Source organism: Saccostrea echinata, unplaced genomic scaffold (genome assembly GCF_033153115.1).
Source record: "Saccostrea echinata isolate AGI-Se365-2 ecotype Australia unplaced genomic scaffold, CSIRO_AGI_Sech_v1 ptg000029l, whole genome shotgun sequence".
Classification (NCBI taxonomy): Eukaryota; Metazoa; Mollusca; class Bivalvia; order Ostreida; family Ostreidae; genus Saccostrea; species Saccostrea echinata.
In genome coordinates this window covers 707,944-721,644 of record NW_026889778.1, presented here as the reverse complement: position 1 = coordinate 721,644, position 13,701 = coordinate 707,944, and the positions used below count along the sequence as shown (strand labels likewise).

The 13,701-nt window shown below is 35.9% G+C and overlaps 1 protein-coding gene across 1 annotated transcript in view; it reads left to right on the top strand.

Moving 5' to 3' along the window:
* LOC133195445 (uncharacterized) overlaps positions 1-6,143 on the top strand; it is a 47,903-nt gene extending 41,760 nt beyond the window's left edge. Inside the window, exons 5-6 of the mRNA XM_061331288.1 lie at positions 3,312-4,532; positions 4,947-6,143. Coding sequence (XP_061187272.1) covers positions 3,312-4,532; positions 4,947-5,633 — 1,908 coding nt within the window. The 3' untranslated portion in view covers positions 5,634-6,143. The remainder of the gene's footprint in view (positions 1-3,311; positions 4,533-4,946) is intronic.
* The last annotated feature ends 7,558 nt before the right edge of the window (positions 6,144-13,701 follow it).

Below are 13,701 nucleotides of genomic sequence, written 5' to 3'. Positions count from 1 at the left end.
TGGTGCTATTTTAAGCACTGGGGCGCGTGGAGAAGTAAACAAGGGAGGAAACTCGGCGAAAAATGCAATATGTAAAAAAAAAAAGAACTTTTAGAAAAAAACAGAATAGAGAAAGCAACATTACAGTTATGTCAAATATATGCCTCTGGTTATAATAATTTACTCTTACCATGCATGCCATCAGTAAGTTTTTATTTAAAAAGCTTAGACATAGGCAGGATGTCGGTGTTTGTTCGTCTATTCGTTTGTGTGCATGTAACTATTTTTAGCTCACCTGAGCCGAAGGCTCAAGTGAGCTTTTCTGATCACTTTTTGTCCGGCGTCCGTCTGTCTGTCCGACTGTCTGTCTGTCTGTAAACTTTTAACATTTTCAACTTCTTCTCAAGAACCACTGGGCCAATTTAAACCAAACTTGCCACAAAGTATCCTTGGGTAAAGGGGATTCAAGTTTGTTCAAATGAAGGGCCACGCCCTCTTTCAAGGGGAGATAATAGAGAATTAGTGAAAAATTAATAGCATCTTTTAAGAATCTTCTCCTCAAGAACCACAGGGCCAGGAAAGATGAAACTCATGTGAAAGCATCCTCAGGTAGTGTAAATTCAAATTTGTTCAAATCATGACCCCCGGGGGTAGGGCAGGGCCATAATGAAGGATCAAAGTTTAACATAGAAATATATAGGAAAAACCTTTAAAAATCTTCTGAAGAAGAACAGCAAAGCCATGATTGGTCATATTTATATGGAAGCATTCTTAGGTAGTGTAGATTCAAATTTGTTCAAATCATGACCCCCGGGTGTAGGGCGGGGCCACAATGGAGGATCAAAGTTTTACATAGAAATATATAGGAAAAATCTTTAAAAATCTTCTTCTCAAGAACCACAGGGCCAGGAAAGATGAAACTCATATGGAAGCATCCTCAGGTAGTGTACATTCAAGTTTGTTCAAATCATGACCCCCGGGGATAGGGCAGGGCCACAATGAAGGATCAAAGTTTTACATAGAAATATATAGGAAAAATCTTCTTTAAAAATCTTCTTCTCAAGAACAGCAAAGCCTTGATGAGTCATATTTATATGGAAGCATCTTCAGGTAGTGTAGATTCAAGTTTATTCAAATCATTACCCCTGGGGGCAGGACAGGGCCACAATGGAGGATCAAAGTTTTACATTGAAATATATAGGAAAAATCTAAAAATCTTCTTCTCAAGGACAGCAAAGCCATGATGAGTCATATTCATATGGAAGCATCCTCAGGTAATGTAGATTCAAGTTTGTTCAAAACATGACCCCCAGGAGTAGGGCGGGGCAACAATGGAGGATCAAAGTTCTACTTAGAAATATAAAGGAAAAATCTTTAAAAATCTTCTTCTCAAGAACACCAAAGCCATGTTGAGTCATATTTATACGGAAGCACCCTCAGATACTGTAGATTCAAGTTTGTTCAAATCATGACCCCCCTCCCCGGGGTAGGGTTTGGCCACAATGAAGAACCAAAGTTTTACATAGAAATACATGTACATAGGAAAAATCTTTAAAAATCTCCTTCTCAGAAACAGCAAAGCCCTGATTGGTCGTATTTATATGGAAGCAGCCTCAGGTAGTGTAGATTCTTTTTTGTTCAAATCATGATCCCCTGGGGTAGGGTGGGGCCACAATGGAGGATCAAAGTCTTAAATAGAAATGTATAGGAAAATGTCTTCTGAAGAAGAACTGCAAAGCCATGATTAGTCATTTTGATGTGGAAACCTCAGATAGTGTAGATTCAAGTTTGTTAAAATGATGACAATCGGGGATAGGGTGGGATCACAATTAGGGATCGAAAATTTTACGTAGGAACATATACGAAAATATCTTCTTCTGAAGAACTGAAAATCATGTTTAGTCATTTTGATATGGAAGCATCCTCAGGGTTAGGTATATTCAATTTTGTTCAAATGATGACCCCCGGGGGTAGGGTGTGGCTCAATGTGGGATCGAAAATTTTACATAAGAACATGTAGAGAAAAATATTTCTTCTCAAGAACAGAATAGCTATGTTTAGTCATATTCATATGGAAGCATCCTCGGGTATTGTAGATTCAAGTTTGTTCAAATGATGACCTATGGGATAGGAAGGAGCCACTATTGGGGATCAAATTTTTACAAAGGAATATATGGGAAATTTTTTAAAATCTTCTCAAGTACAACAAAGCCATTTGTTAAATTGACATGGAAGCAACATCAGGTAGTTTAACACCCCCCCCCCCCCCCGGTTAATCTTTTCAATACTGAGCTGTTTGTGCTTTTGCCTATTCAATGTGCTCAGGTGAGCGAAGTGGCCCATGGGCCTCTTGTTTTCAAAATACTACCCATTTATCAGTTTTAGTAATATTTATAAATGAAATGTTTCATACAACAGGCAACATCAATTCTGTATATATCAGTTTTTGAATAATGTTGCCATGGTTACTCTATCACTGAAATATTTTTTTTGAAATTCCTTCAAAATGTTAGTTTTGGGCCAATTTTGGTACACATTTGGAAAGTAAGATACTTAACCTTTTTTATTTTTTTTTTTTTAGTTTTTAGCTTTAAAAATTATTGGTTATGTCAACTTTCTGTGTTGCAGTGGTAAAGTTTTGTGGAACTAATCATTGATTAATGAAGGTTAGGAATTCTAACATACATTTGTGTTTTCGGTCACATTTCACCTTCGCACAGCTTCCTCCATGGTTAAATTTTTAAATGTGGAGAACCCTGATACCATGTCAAAAAAGACATGCCTTTAAGAAATCTAAATTAGCATTGATAAAAAAATAAGACAGTGTTTAAAGAGGCAAGAGTTTGGAAAAACGTAAAACTGTAAATATGTAGTTCATGTATCAGGTGGATTCAAACCATGTCTGTAAAAAGTAACATCATTAATGAGGGTGAGTGGTTTCAACATGCAAATATTAATTAGGTTGTTAAAAAAGGTTTTTTTTAGTGTTTCTTTTGTGAATTTTAAATCATTCAAATAAATTTAAAGTTTCTAAAAGTGTTCAGTATTAGAACACATTGTATACACATAGCATACAAAAGTTATAAAAAAAATCTTTCGATTCAGAGAAGCTACCTTTTGACTGCTTTACATCCAAAGTGGTATTGTTATTCTACAATGGATACCAGATCTACAGTTTTATCTGTAATCGGTTTAAACTAATTACCATTTTAATTCCAAAACACATGAACTCCAGATTTTCAAACATCAACACACAATTTAGCATTAACAGTATTAAAATCATAGCACACAATAATGTATTAATATAACTATGCTTGCTTTGTTTACTTCAGGAAATAGAGAAGTATTTTGGGGAGTTCTGGAAAGCTGTACCAGATGAGGACAGAGATTGGTTGAGTGAGTCTCTGAATGATCAGGAATATGCAGTAGGTCTAAAGGAACTTAATGATAATACCAAGGAAATGCTAGAGTCAATAAAGAAGTCCATAGTGGACTTATTTACAGATGAGAACAATACAAAAATTGAACTGCCTTCTTCATGGGCTTTAATGGAGCAGTTATTATATGAAGGAGCCTGGAAGGTTTTGTCCCTGAGTGAAATCTGGAAGCTCAACTTATCTCTTCCACGTGAATACCAAATCAAAAGTGATGAGGAAATGTCTAAATTTTTAAAATGTTTCCATGACAATGGCCTTCTTTTGAATTTTGAAGAAGATGAATTGAGGGAACATGTTATTCTAGACATTCAGTGGTTTGCTAATGCTTTCAATAAGGTAATTGCAGATGAAAACCACATCAATAAAGATTGTAAAAGGAAATTAATCAAAGAGTGGAAATCCTTCAACAAAACGGGGGAACTTAAAGATAAAGTGATAGATGCTTTGTGGCAAGATGAACCCTCTTACTTGAAACATAAAAGTGAAATTATGCCATACATGGAGAAACTTCAAATGCTGGTACATTTGAATGCATTTGAGGCTGTATCAGAAGGCGGCATGTCATGGTATGTCCCATGTATGAACAAAAAGCAGTTTAAAGCTGACTTCCGTGAAGATAAATGGGAATGCTCATCCGTTTTGTGCTATCGATTTACTTCCTTTGCCATGTTTGTGTTCTACAGACTGGTAGCATACTGCATAAGTTTTCTAAGATGGAGTGTTGCAAAAGATGAAGATAATGAAGGAAATCTGTGTCTTTATCAAACAGCAGCTGCGTTTGATCACAATGAACACACTGTTGTTATTGGCATATGCAATGATGATATTCAGTTGCAAGTGTTCAGAATCAAACCATTAACTGTAGACAAAGAAGTATCAAATGAAATTGGAGACTCCATTGATAAGGCAATAGAAAAATTGACAGAAACATTTATTGACACAAAAATATTCCATAGAGGATTCAAATGTCAAAACATTATTTGTAATGAGAAAGATCTATCTTTTACCCTTGCAAGTGAGCTCTCCAATATCAAGGCTGAAGAAACGCAGTGCAAGTGTCAACTTCAGGAGAAACATATGATAAATGTACAGGCAACTAAGAGTTTTTGGGAAAAGGTAAATATTGTTAATTAACTAAACTATATCCCTAAATTAAATAAAAGCTATGTAGAATCATCTTGTTTGTCTATCATCCTGTTACTACAATTTTGTCCAAATAAAAGCGTAATAATGGAGAAACATATCTCAAAGATATTTGGTTTCCTTTTATTTATTTACATGACCTAGTAGTAATGAGATCCATTTCACGTTAAATTACATGATCTGATGAAAATGTTAAATTTGAAATCTCTTTAAGCTCACAAATAGCATCATGACAGCATTAAATTTAATCTTACTGAAAAAAAAAAATCAGATTACGGACTTGCTCTGTTTTCACAAATCTGTACACAATTTTGATCTTTATACTTCCGTTTGTATCTGCTAAGTAAATTTATCCAATTTGTTCAATAAAGGTTAATTTTATTTCAGACAAAAATGAGTCTTTCTAAAACTCCATTGACTTCTGTCGGACATGACCTTGAGGGACGATCGAGATTTGCAAAACTTGGAATGGCAACAAACGATGTGTTAAATCAGGCATACAGAGATATACTAGAGATGGAGGTTCCCCCTTTCCTAATTTACAACAAGGTGAAAGCATCATCAATTTATAAAAGATTACGCCCAGAGCAAGAATATCTCTTACAAAATCCTCAACAATCAGGATATAAGAACTTTGACATTTCATTAACATACACATTGATCAGAAACATATGTTCAACGATCCCTAAACCAACCAAAGGAAAATGGGGAGAAGAGCCTGCAGCAGGGGAGGTAACAGTGGGTGATGATATCGAGAGAATTAGGTCCATCCGAAACAGTTTGACTGCTCATGTGAGTTCAGCCTCCACCTCTCAGACAGAATTCGTTAAAACATGGACGACGATGACCAATATCTGCCAAAGATTGGAAACCTACACTGGAAAGAATTACTTGGATAACCTGAATAGCATTTATAAACTGACTTTAAAAGATGAAGATGCTATTTTAGCTATCATAGAAAAAGTTAACAAGGAACAACATGATATGTTGAAGAAAGTCATGTCAGATATGCAAAAATTAATGTCAGATATGCGAGAAGTTAAGTCAGATAAGAAAAATTTAACGCAAAATTGATGGCGACAGGCAATGATTCCCAAATTAGAATTTTTATGCATCGAACATATGTAGAGTGACTTTAACTTTTAAAAAATTGAAAACCAGCCTTTAACAATTGTGGAGCATGAAAAATCAAAATTTTAGGAAGCAGCAGAGACTTTGTGAGAGGAGATGGGTGAGCAGTAGGTGCACTCATTTAAAGAAATACATCCATAGAATGATATTTGATTTTTAACCCTCCAATCATTATTCAATATATGTACTGATGTATTGTACTTCTTTTGGATTACTGTTCTGTGTATAGGGTTTCAATAGTGACTCATGTATGGATAGCCTTCAGAATCGTGCACTAAGGTATTTTTAGTATTACGTAGATTTACTTTCCTTCTGACTTTAAATGGCGGAGTTGGATGGCTCGCATTTATAAAATTGATGGTTAAATGTGTTCTGGATGTGGAACTGTTTGATAATGATGGACAAGGACTGACTTACCAAAACAAATCATTCTACTGGGATTACAATAATCATGAAAATGGTGCTCAAAAATTGAAAATATATGAAAAGCTTAACATTTATGTGCTTCTTATCCAGCTATTACTAGATTTTAAAGAAATTAAAAGGAAGCTATGTAAATATACCCAGAACATATGGAGAGAAGGATTACCAAAATACAGAACACATATAACATTTTTAATGAACATGAGTTCGGCCTCCAACTCTCAGACAGAATTCAATGACATCTGGTCAATCATGTTGGATATCTGTCAAAGATAAGAAACCTTCACTGAAAAGAAGTACTTGGTTAACCTGTATAATATTAAAACACTATACTTGAGAAAGGAAGCTGGGGATGCTATTATATAAATATTGCATGTTGTAGAGTGTAACATTGAAAAATTTCAACGCAAGAAAACCGTTGTCAACCGAGGATGGCAATGGTTTTTGAGGGGTGAAATTTTTCAACGTTACACTCTACTACGTGCAATATTTATTATATTATACTGAATTTTTGATACAAATACAAATAACAGTGGACCTTGCGCATATAATATCTGTGCAGTTACTATTTTTATGGAATATCACCCGTCGTCAAGCAATGTTTACTGTTGCTACGCTGGAGAGCGTGGCTTCATCATTAAGCGGGTAAAAGTTTTTTTAACAAATCTTTCTCGACGAATCAGATTCAACTAATTTACATGAAAGTATAATATTATAAGAATGTTAAAATGCAAGAAAGTTTGGAGACAATCAAATCAAATGTCCAAGAATTAGAAACACTGAGCAAGCCCAATAGAGGTGCTACAAATTAGGAGCTCGTAGAATGTTGTGTAGAATACTAAAGAATTGCATGTTTTACTTAATTTTATAAGATGGTAAGTGCGGGAGAGTTTGTTTTAAACAATTGTGTATCCTACTACTTGTACCTATTTTAAAGTAGCTGCATAATTCAAACTTGTATGCAAGTGCCGGAAGAAAAGGGTATATTCTAATTCACAATTGCAAATTTTAAAAAACACAGATTTGCAATCCTACTTTGTTCCTTGTGATATGTTTACTTTATTTTGCTTGTGTATTGTATACTTAATATCCAGTGGGATCAATATATTTACAATTTATGATTTAATATATAAATATACACGTATATTAAATGTTTCTACTGAGCAACGTGGGACTTAAAATTGCTGAAGAGCTCACTGAAAATTGTATTTTTTAAAACGACGGTGAATGATGGACAAGGTCACTTTGTTGATCTATCTGTATGTGAATCAACAGTCAAATCAATAATTTTCTACCTGTGTTAGACAACTTCTTTCTACCTGCGTTAGACAACTTCTTGGGACTTACGGGAATCACACTGTCAGTATAGCTGTCCATATGTCCATCAAAGTTTTTTTTTCTTAAATCACAGATCATCATGTAATTATTAATTACACTTTTAGTGAACAGATACTAGACAAATTTTGACATATACAGTAATTGCATTATGTATGTCTATCAATGTATATATAGGCATTTTTTGTCCCGTAAGTATTTCCAAAATCATTGATTTTATTTTATTTCCTACTTCTGTGAAAGTTTTATAAATTCGTTAAACTTCTTGTCCTTTTATTTTTGATTGATTTCTTTTTAAAAAGAGTGGCTTTTTTAGCTCATTGGAGCCGAAGGCTCGAGTGAGCTTTTCTGATCACATTTTGTCCGGCGTCTCTCTGTCCGTCTGTCTGTCTGCCCGTCTGTCTGTAAACTTTTCACATTTTCGACTTCTTCTCAAGAACCACTGGGCCAGTTTCAAGCAAACTTGCCTCAAAGTATCCTTGGGTGGAGGGGATTCAAGTTTGTTCATATGAAGGGCCATGCCTTCTTCCAAGGGGAGATAATTACAAATACGTGAAAAATTGATAGCATCTTTTTAAAAATCTTCTCAAGAACCACTGGTCCAGGAATGATGAAACTCATATGGAATCCTCCTCGGGTAGTATAGATTCAAATTTGTCAAAATCATGACCCCTGAGGGTAGGATGGGGCCACAATGGACGATCAAAGTTTTACATAGGAATATATAGGGAAAAAAATTAAAAATCTTCTTCTCAAGAACAGCAAAGCTATGATTGGTCATGTTGATATGGAAGCATCCTCAGGTAGTGTAGAATCAAGTTTGTTCAAATCATGACACCCCGGGTGTAGGGTGGGGCCACAAGGGGGGATCAAAGTTTTACATAGGAATATATTGGGAAAAATCTTCTCGAGAATGGCAAAGCCATGATTAGTCATATTGATATGGATGCATCCTCAGGTAGTGTAGATTCAAGTTTGTTCAAATGATGACCCCCCGGGGTAGGGTGGGGTCACAATTGGGGATCAAAGTTTTACATAGGAAGATGTAGGAAAAAAACTTAAAAAAATTTTTCTTCAGAACAGCAAAGCTTTGTTAAGTCATATTGATATGGATTCAACCTCAGATAGTGAAGATTCAACTTTGTTTGAATCATGACCCCCCAGTATTAGGGTGGGGCCACAATGGGGGATCAAAGTTTTACATAGGAATATAAAGGAAAAAATCTTTTCAAAAACAGAAAAGCCATTTTTAGTCATATTGAAGCATCCTCAGGTAGAGTAGATTCAAGTTTGTTCAAACGATGATTCCCCCTTGGGGGGGGAGGGGGGATGTTGGAGGGGCCACAATGGGGGATCAAATTTTGAGCAAGGGAAATATATAGGAAAAAATCTTTGAAATTCTGCTGCTCAAGAACAGCAAAGCCATTTGTTATATTGATATGGAGGCTTCCTCAGCCCCCCCCCCCCTCCCCTTTTAACTTTTCAATACTGAACTGATTTGTTCTTTTTCTTAGCCAATGTGCTCAGGTGAGCGATGTGGCCTATGAGCCTCTTTTTACTCATATTTAACAGAGCCTGGAAAGCTGAACTGATTGTACGGTGTATCTCTTTCTGTATCAATCATGTATACATGTATGTGAACTAAATTATAGTGAATAAATATGTTTTTACAGGTGAGTGTAGTTGCCCATGAACCTCTTATTTGGCCTCAAAATGAAGAATATTCTTCAGCTTTGGTTGCACTATATCCTCTTTACAAAGAAATATATATGTGACATCTGTTGTATTAAAGTTTGTTTGTTTGTTGTTTAACATCCCTCTCGAGAATTTTTCACTCATATGGAGACGCCACCACTTGCCGGTGGAGAGCTACAAATTTTGACCTATGCTCGGCAATTAGGGCCATTGAGCAGTGAGGGATCTTTTTTGTGCCAACACCTACTGCAACGTGGGACTTTGGTTTATACGGTCTCATCCGAAGGACCGGTCTCTAAGTCCCACAGTGGGATTCGAACCCACTACGTAAGGATCAACTCCTTACTCTGTGACTCTAAAGCAGACGCTTTTTCCACTGCGCCACGCAGGCAACTGTATTAAATTAATATGAATCGAAGTAATATGAATCGATTTGTTTATATTTCTTGTAATAATTCAAAAAATAATGTGACACTTTCATATGTAGGTATTTAAAGTAGAAAACAGTTTTTAGCTCACCTAGCCGAAGACTCAAATGAGCTTTTCTGATCACATTTTGTCCGTCTGTCCGTCGTCTAGCTGCCCGTCTGTAAATTTTTCACATCTTCGACTTCTTCTCAAGAACCACTGGGCCAAATTCAACCAAACTTGCCACAAAGTATCCTTGGGTGAAGGGGATTCAAGTTTGTTCAAATGAAGGGCCACATCCTCTTTCAAGGGGAGATAATTAGGAATTAGTGAAAAAATAATGTCATCATTTAAAAATCTTTTTCTTAAGAACCACTGGGCCAGGAAAGACGAAACTTATGTGGAAACATCCTCAGGTAGTGTAGATTCAACTTTGTCCACTTTATGACCCCCGGGAGTAGGATGGGGCCACAATGGGGGATCAAAATTTTACATAGAAATATATACGAAAATATCTTTAAAAATCTTCTTCTTAAGAACAGCATAGCTATGGTTGGTCATATTTATATGGAAGCATCCTCAGGTAGTGTAGATTCAATTTTGTTCAAATCATGACCCCCGGGGGTAGGGTGGGGCCACAATGGGGGATCAAAGTTTTACATAGAAATATATAGGAAAATATCTTTAAAAATCTTCTTCTTAAGAACAGCAAAGCCATGCTTGATGATATTCAAATGGAAGCATCCTCAGGTAGTGTAGATTCAAATTTGTTCAAATGATGACCCCTGGGGGTAGGGTGGGGCCACATTGGGGGATCAAAGTTTTACATAGAAATATATAGGAAAATATCTTTAAAAATCTTCTTCTTAAGAACAGCAAAGCCATGGTTGGTCATATTTATATGGAAGCATCCTCAGGTATTGTAGATTCAATTTTGTCCAAATCATGACCCCCGGGGGTAGGGTGGGGCCACAATGGGGGATCATAGTTTTACATAGAAATATATAGGAAAATATCTTTAAAAATCTTCTTAAGAACAGCAAAGCCATTATCTTCATATTTATATGAAAGCATCCTCAGGTAGTGTAGATTCAAGTTTGTTCAAGTCATGAACCCTTCCCCCCAGGGATAGGATGAGGCCACAATGGGGGATCAAAGTTTTTCATAGAGGTATATTGAAAAATCTTTAAAAATCTTCTTCTTAAGAACAGCAAAGCCATCATCTTTATATTTACCTGGAAGCATCCTCAGGTAGTATAGATTCAAGTTTGTTCAAGTCATGACCCCTCCACCCCCATCCCCCCCGCCAGGGATAGGATGGGGCCACAATGGGAGATCAAAGTTTTTTGGGCCTCATGTTAAACAATAAAGGGACTTTATAATGACTCTTAGAGTAGAAATTTTCAAGAACCTTCTATACACTGCTCACAAAAGTAATCTGATTCTAGCGATATCTTTGTGGAGTAAGAGTAATCTGCTCTTCAATAATCGGAAAATTACAGTCTATTACTCAATATATGTAATTTATGTAAGGATTCTTCACATTTGAATATTTACAGATAAATACACTATTTGCATGATATTTTCTGATGGCGAGATACACTAAAATTATTTGCATGCATTTTCCCCACTTAAGTAAACAAGTGGTTTTTGTTCATCAACACTTCAATGTCTTTGAATATTTTTCCTAAGTAAAAAAAATTGAAAATGTCAATATTTGTACCTTTAAACCTTCATAATTTTCTCAATGTCGAAAAAAATGACCAATGTGCAAAGAGGGTCCTTAAAAGCGAGAATAAATAACACAACTTTTTAGAAAATGAAAACGTGCTATTTTTAAATTGATACAGCATAAAAATAAATATTTGTTTTTGTTTGTTTGTTGTTTAACGTCCCTCTCGAGAAGTTTTCACTCATATGGAGACACCACCACTTGCCGGTGAAGGGCTACAAATTTTGACCTAAACTCGGCACCCAGGGCCATTGAGCAGTGAGGGATCTATTTTGTGCATGCCAGCACCTACTGCGACACGGGACCTCGGTTTATACGGTCTCATCCGAAGGACCGGTCTCCACGTCCCGCAGTGGGATTGGAACCCGCGACGTAAGGATCAACTCCTTACTCCGTGATTCTAGAGCGAATGCTCTAACCACTGCGCTACGCGGGTGACAAAAAAAATATTTGTACTCTTGATTTTGTTTCTTTTTCGACAAGGCGCATGAATATGATAACTATGAGTCCTCACTGAAAAGAAAGTCCAGACCAGTTCGAAATGAGGGCCTTAGAAAGTGGTGATGTATAACAATATCGTACGTAGACTACCATCAAGGTTCGAAGACCTCTGGTTGTTGTGTATATATTACTTTTCAGTCAACGTACTCCGAGGACCCAAGATGCATCATCTGAAGTTTGATGATCATAAGACTTGAATTGTTCAAAATATGCCTCTTAATCATTATGAAAAAGAATGGGCGCAAAATTTAAAAAGTAGGTCACCGTGACCTACTTTTGAGTCAACATCATATGAAGTCCTATGATTTTTCGACTAAGAAGAGTTGATGATGCTTGTCCTTATATATAGTAAGAAAAACATCAACGTTTTAATGAAATGAGTGATTTAATGTAATCATTATTAACTATTTTTACCTCACCAGTAATAATCTAGCAGGACTGTGGTTATAGGGTGAAGAAGAATATGAACATGAAGGAGGATTATGTTTCAGATATTAGATATCCAGGCCCTGTAAGGTTTTCTTGCAATTAAAAACTTTGGAAACAATAGTCGATGTATATTTGTAGGAAATACAAGGTGTAGTCTTCAACTTGAAATATGGTGGAATACAAGTCTGGACCCTTTAGTGATTAAGAATATTACATATATTAACCGCGTCAATTCCTCTGTTGGCATATTGGAGTTTAAGGAAAAAAACGGGTTGTTTTAGCTGCATTATTGCGTGGACCCTGCAGAAAATATATAAAGGCGGTTAAACCAGATGCCATGGGCTTACGTCAGGCTACGCATGCTTTCATATTTCACTCGTGTATTCATCGTGAAAAGTTCTTTCTTGAGTACCAAATTTTTTGATCTCATGACGTTTACTTTGGAGTTGACCTACTTTTTAAAAATTTACCATGATAAAGCTGCTTTACAGTGACATCAGTGTTTACAATTGATTTTTACAAACTATTTTTGTAGATAACAAAATTAAATTCCAAGCTCCAATTGAATCAAAGTTTTACATTAAAATATATAGGAATAATCTTTAAATTACTTCTTCTGAAGAACCACTGGGCATGAAAGGCTGAAACTTATGTGAAAGCATCCTTGGGTAATGTAGATTCGAAATTGTTCAAATCATGCCCCCGGGAGTAGGGTGGAGCCACAATAGTGAATCAAAGTTTTACCTTGAAATATTGAAGGTGGGGCCACAATAAGGAATCAAAGTTTTACCTTGAAATATTGAAGGTGGGGCCACAATAGGGAATCAAAGTTTTACCTTGAAATATTGAAGGTGGGGCCACAATAGGGAATCAAAGTTTTACCTTGAAATATTGAGGGTGGGGCCACAATAGGGAATCAAAGTATTACATTGAAAAATATAGGAATAATCTTTGAAAATTTTCTCCTGAAGAACCACTTTGCCAGAAAAGTTTAAACTTATAAGGAATCTTCTTTTTGTTGTGTAGATTCTAAATTGTTCAAATCACAACCCCCGGGAGTAGGGTGGGGCCAAAGTAATATAAGGGGGAAAATCTGGTTGAGAACAACAGTGCCGAAGTTACTCAGGTGAGCGTTGTGGCCCATGGGCCTCTTGTTTGTATGTGTACTATGAATAATTTTTTGTCATCTTTCTTATGTGCTGTAATCAATTCTAAACTTTTTACTTTTTTAAGAACAGTTTTCACTTTCATTAGCTTTAGAACTGTAGCGTAATGCTTTTATATTTTAAGTCTTTGGCCATCATGCTACAGATCCTGTAATGAAAATAATGTGCAATTTATGGGGCAAGAATTTTTGTGCACGGTTGGGGAGAAATTCTCCACTTTCCAGTACTGGTCAATCAATCATATTTCGCTCCCCAAATCTAGAAACACTTTTAACCAATCTGTATATTTTATACACCTTCCAACCTATTATAATCGTCTATA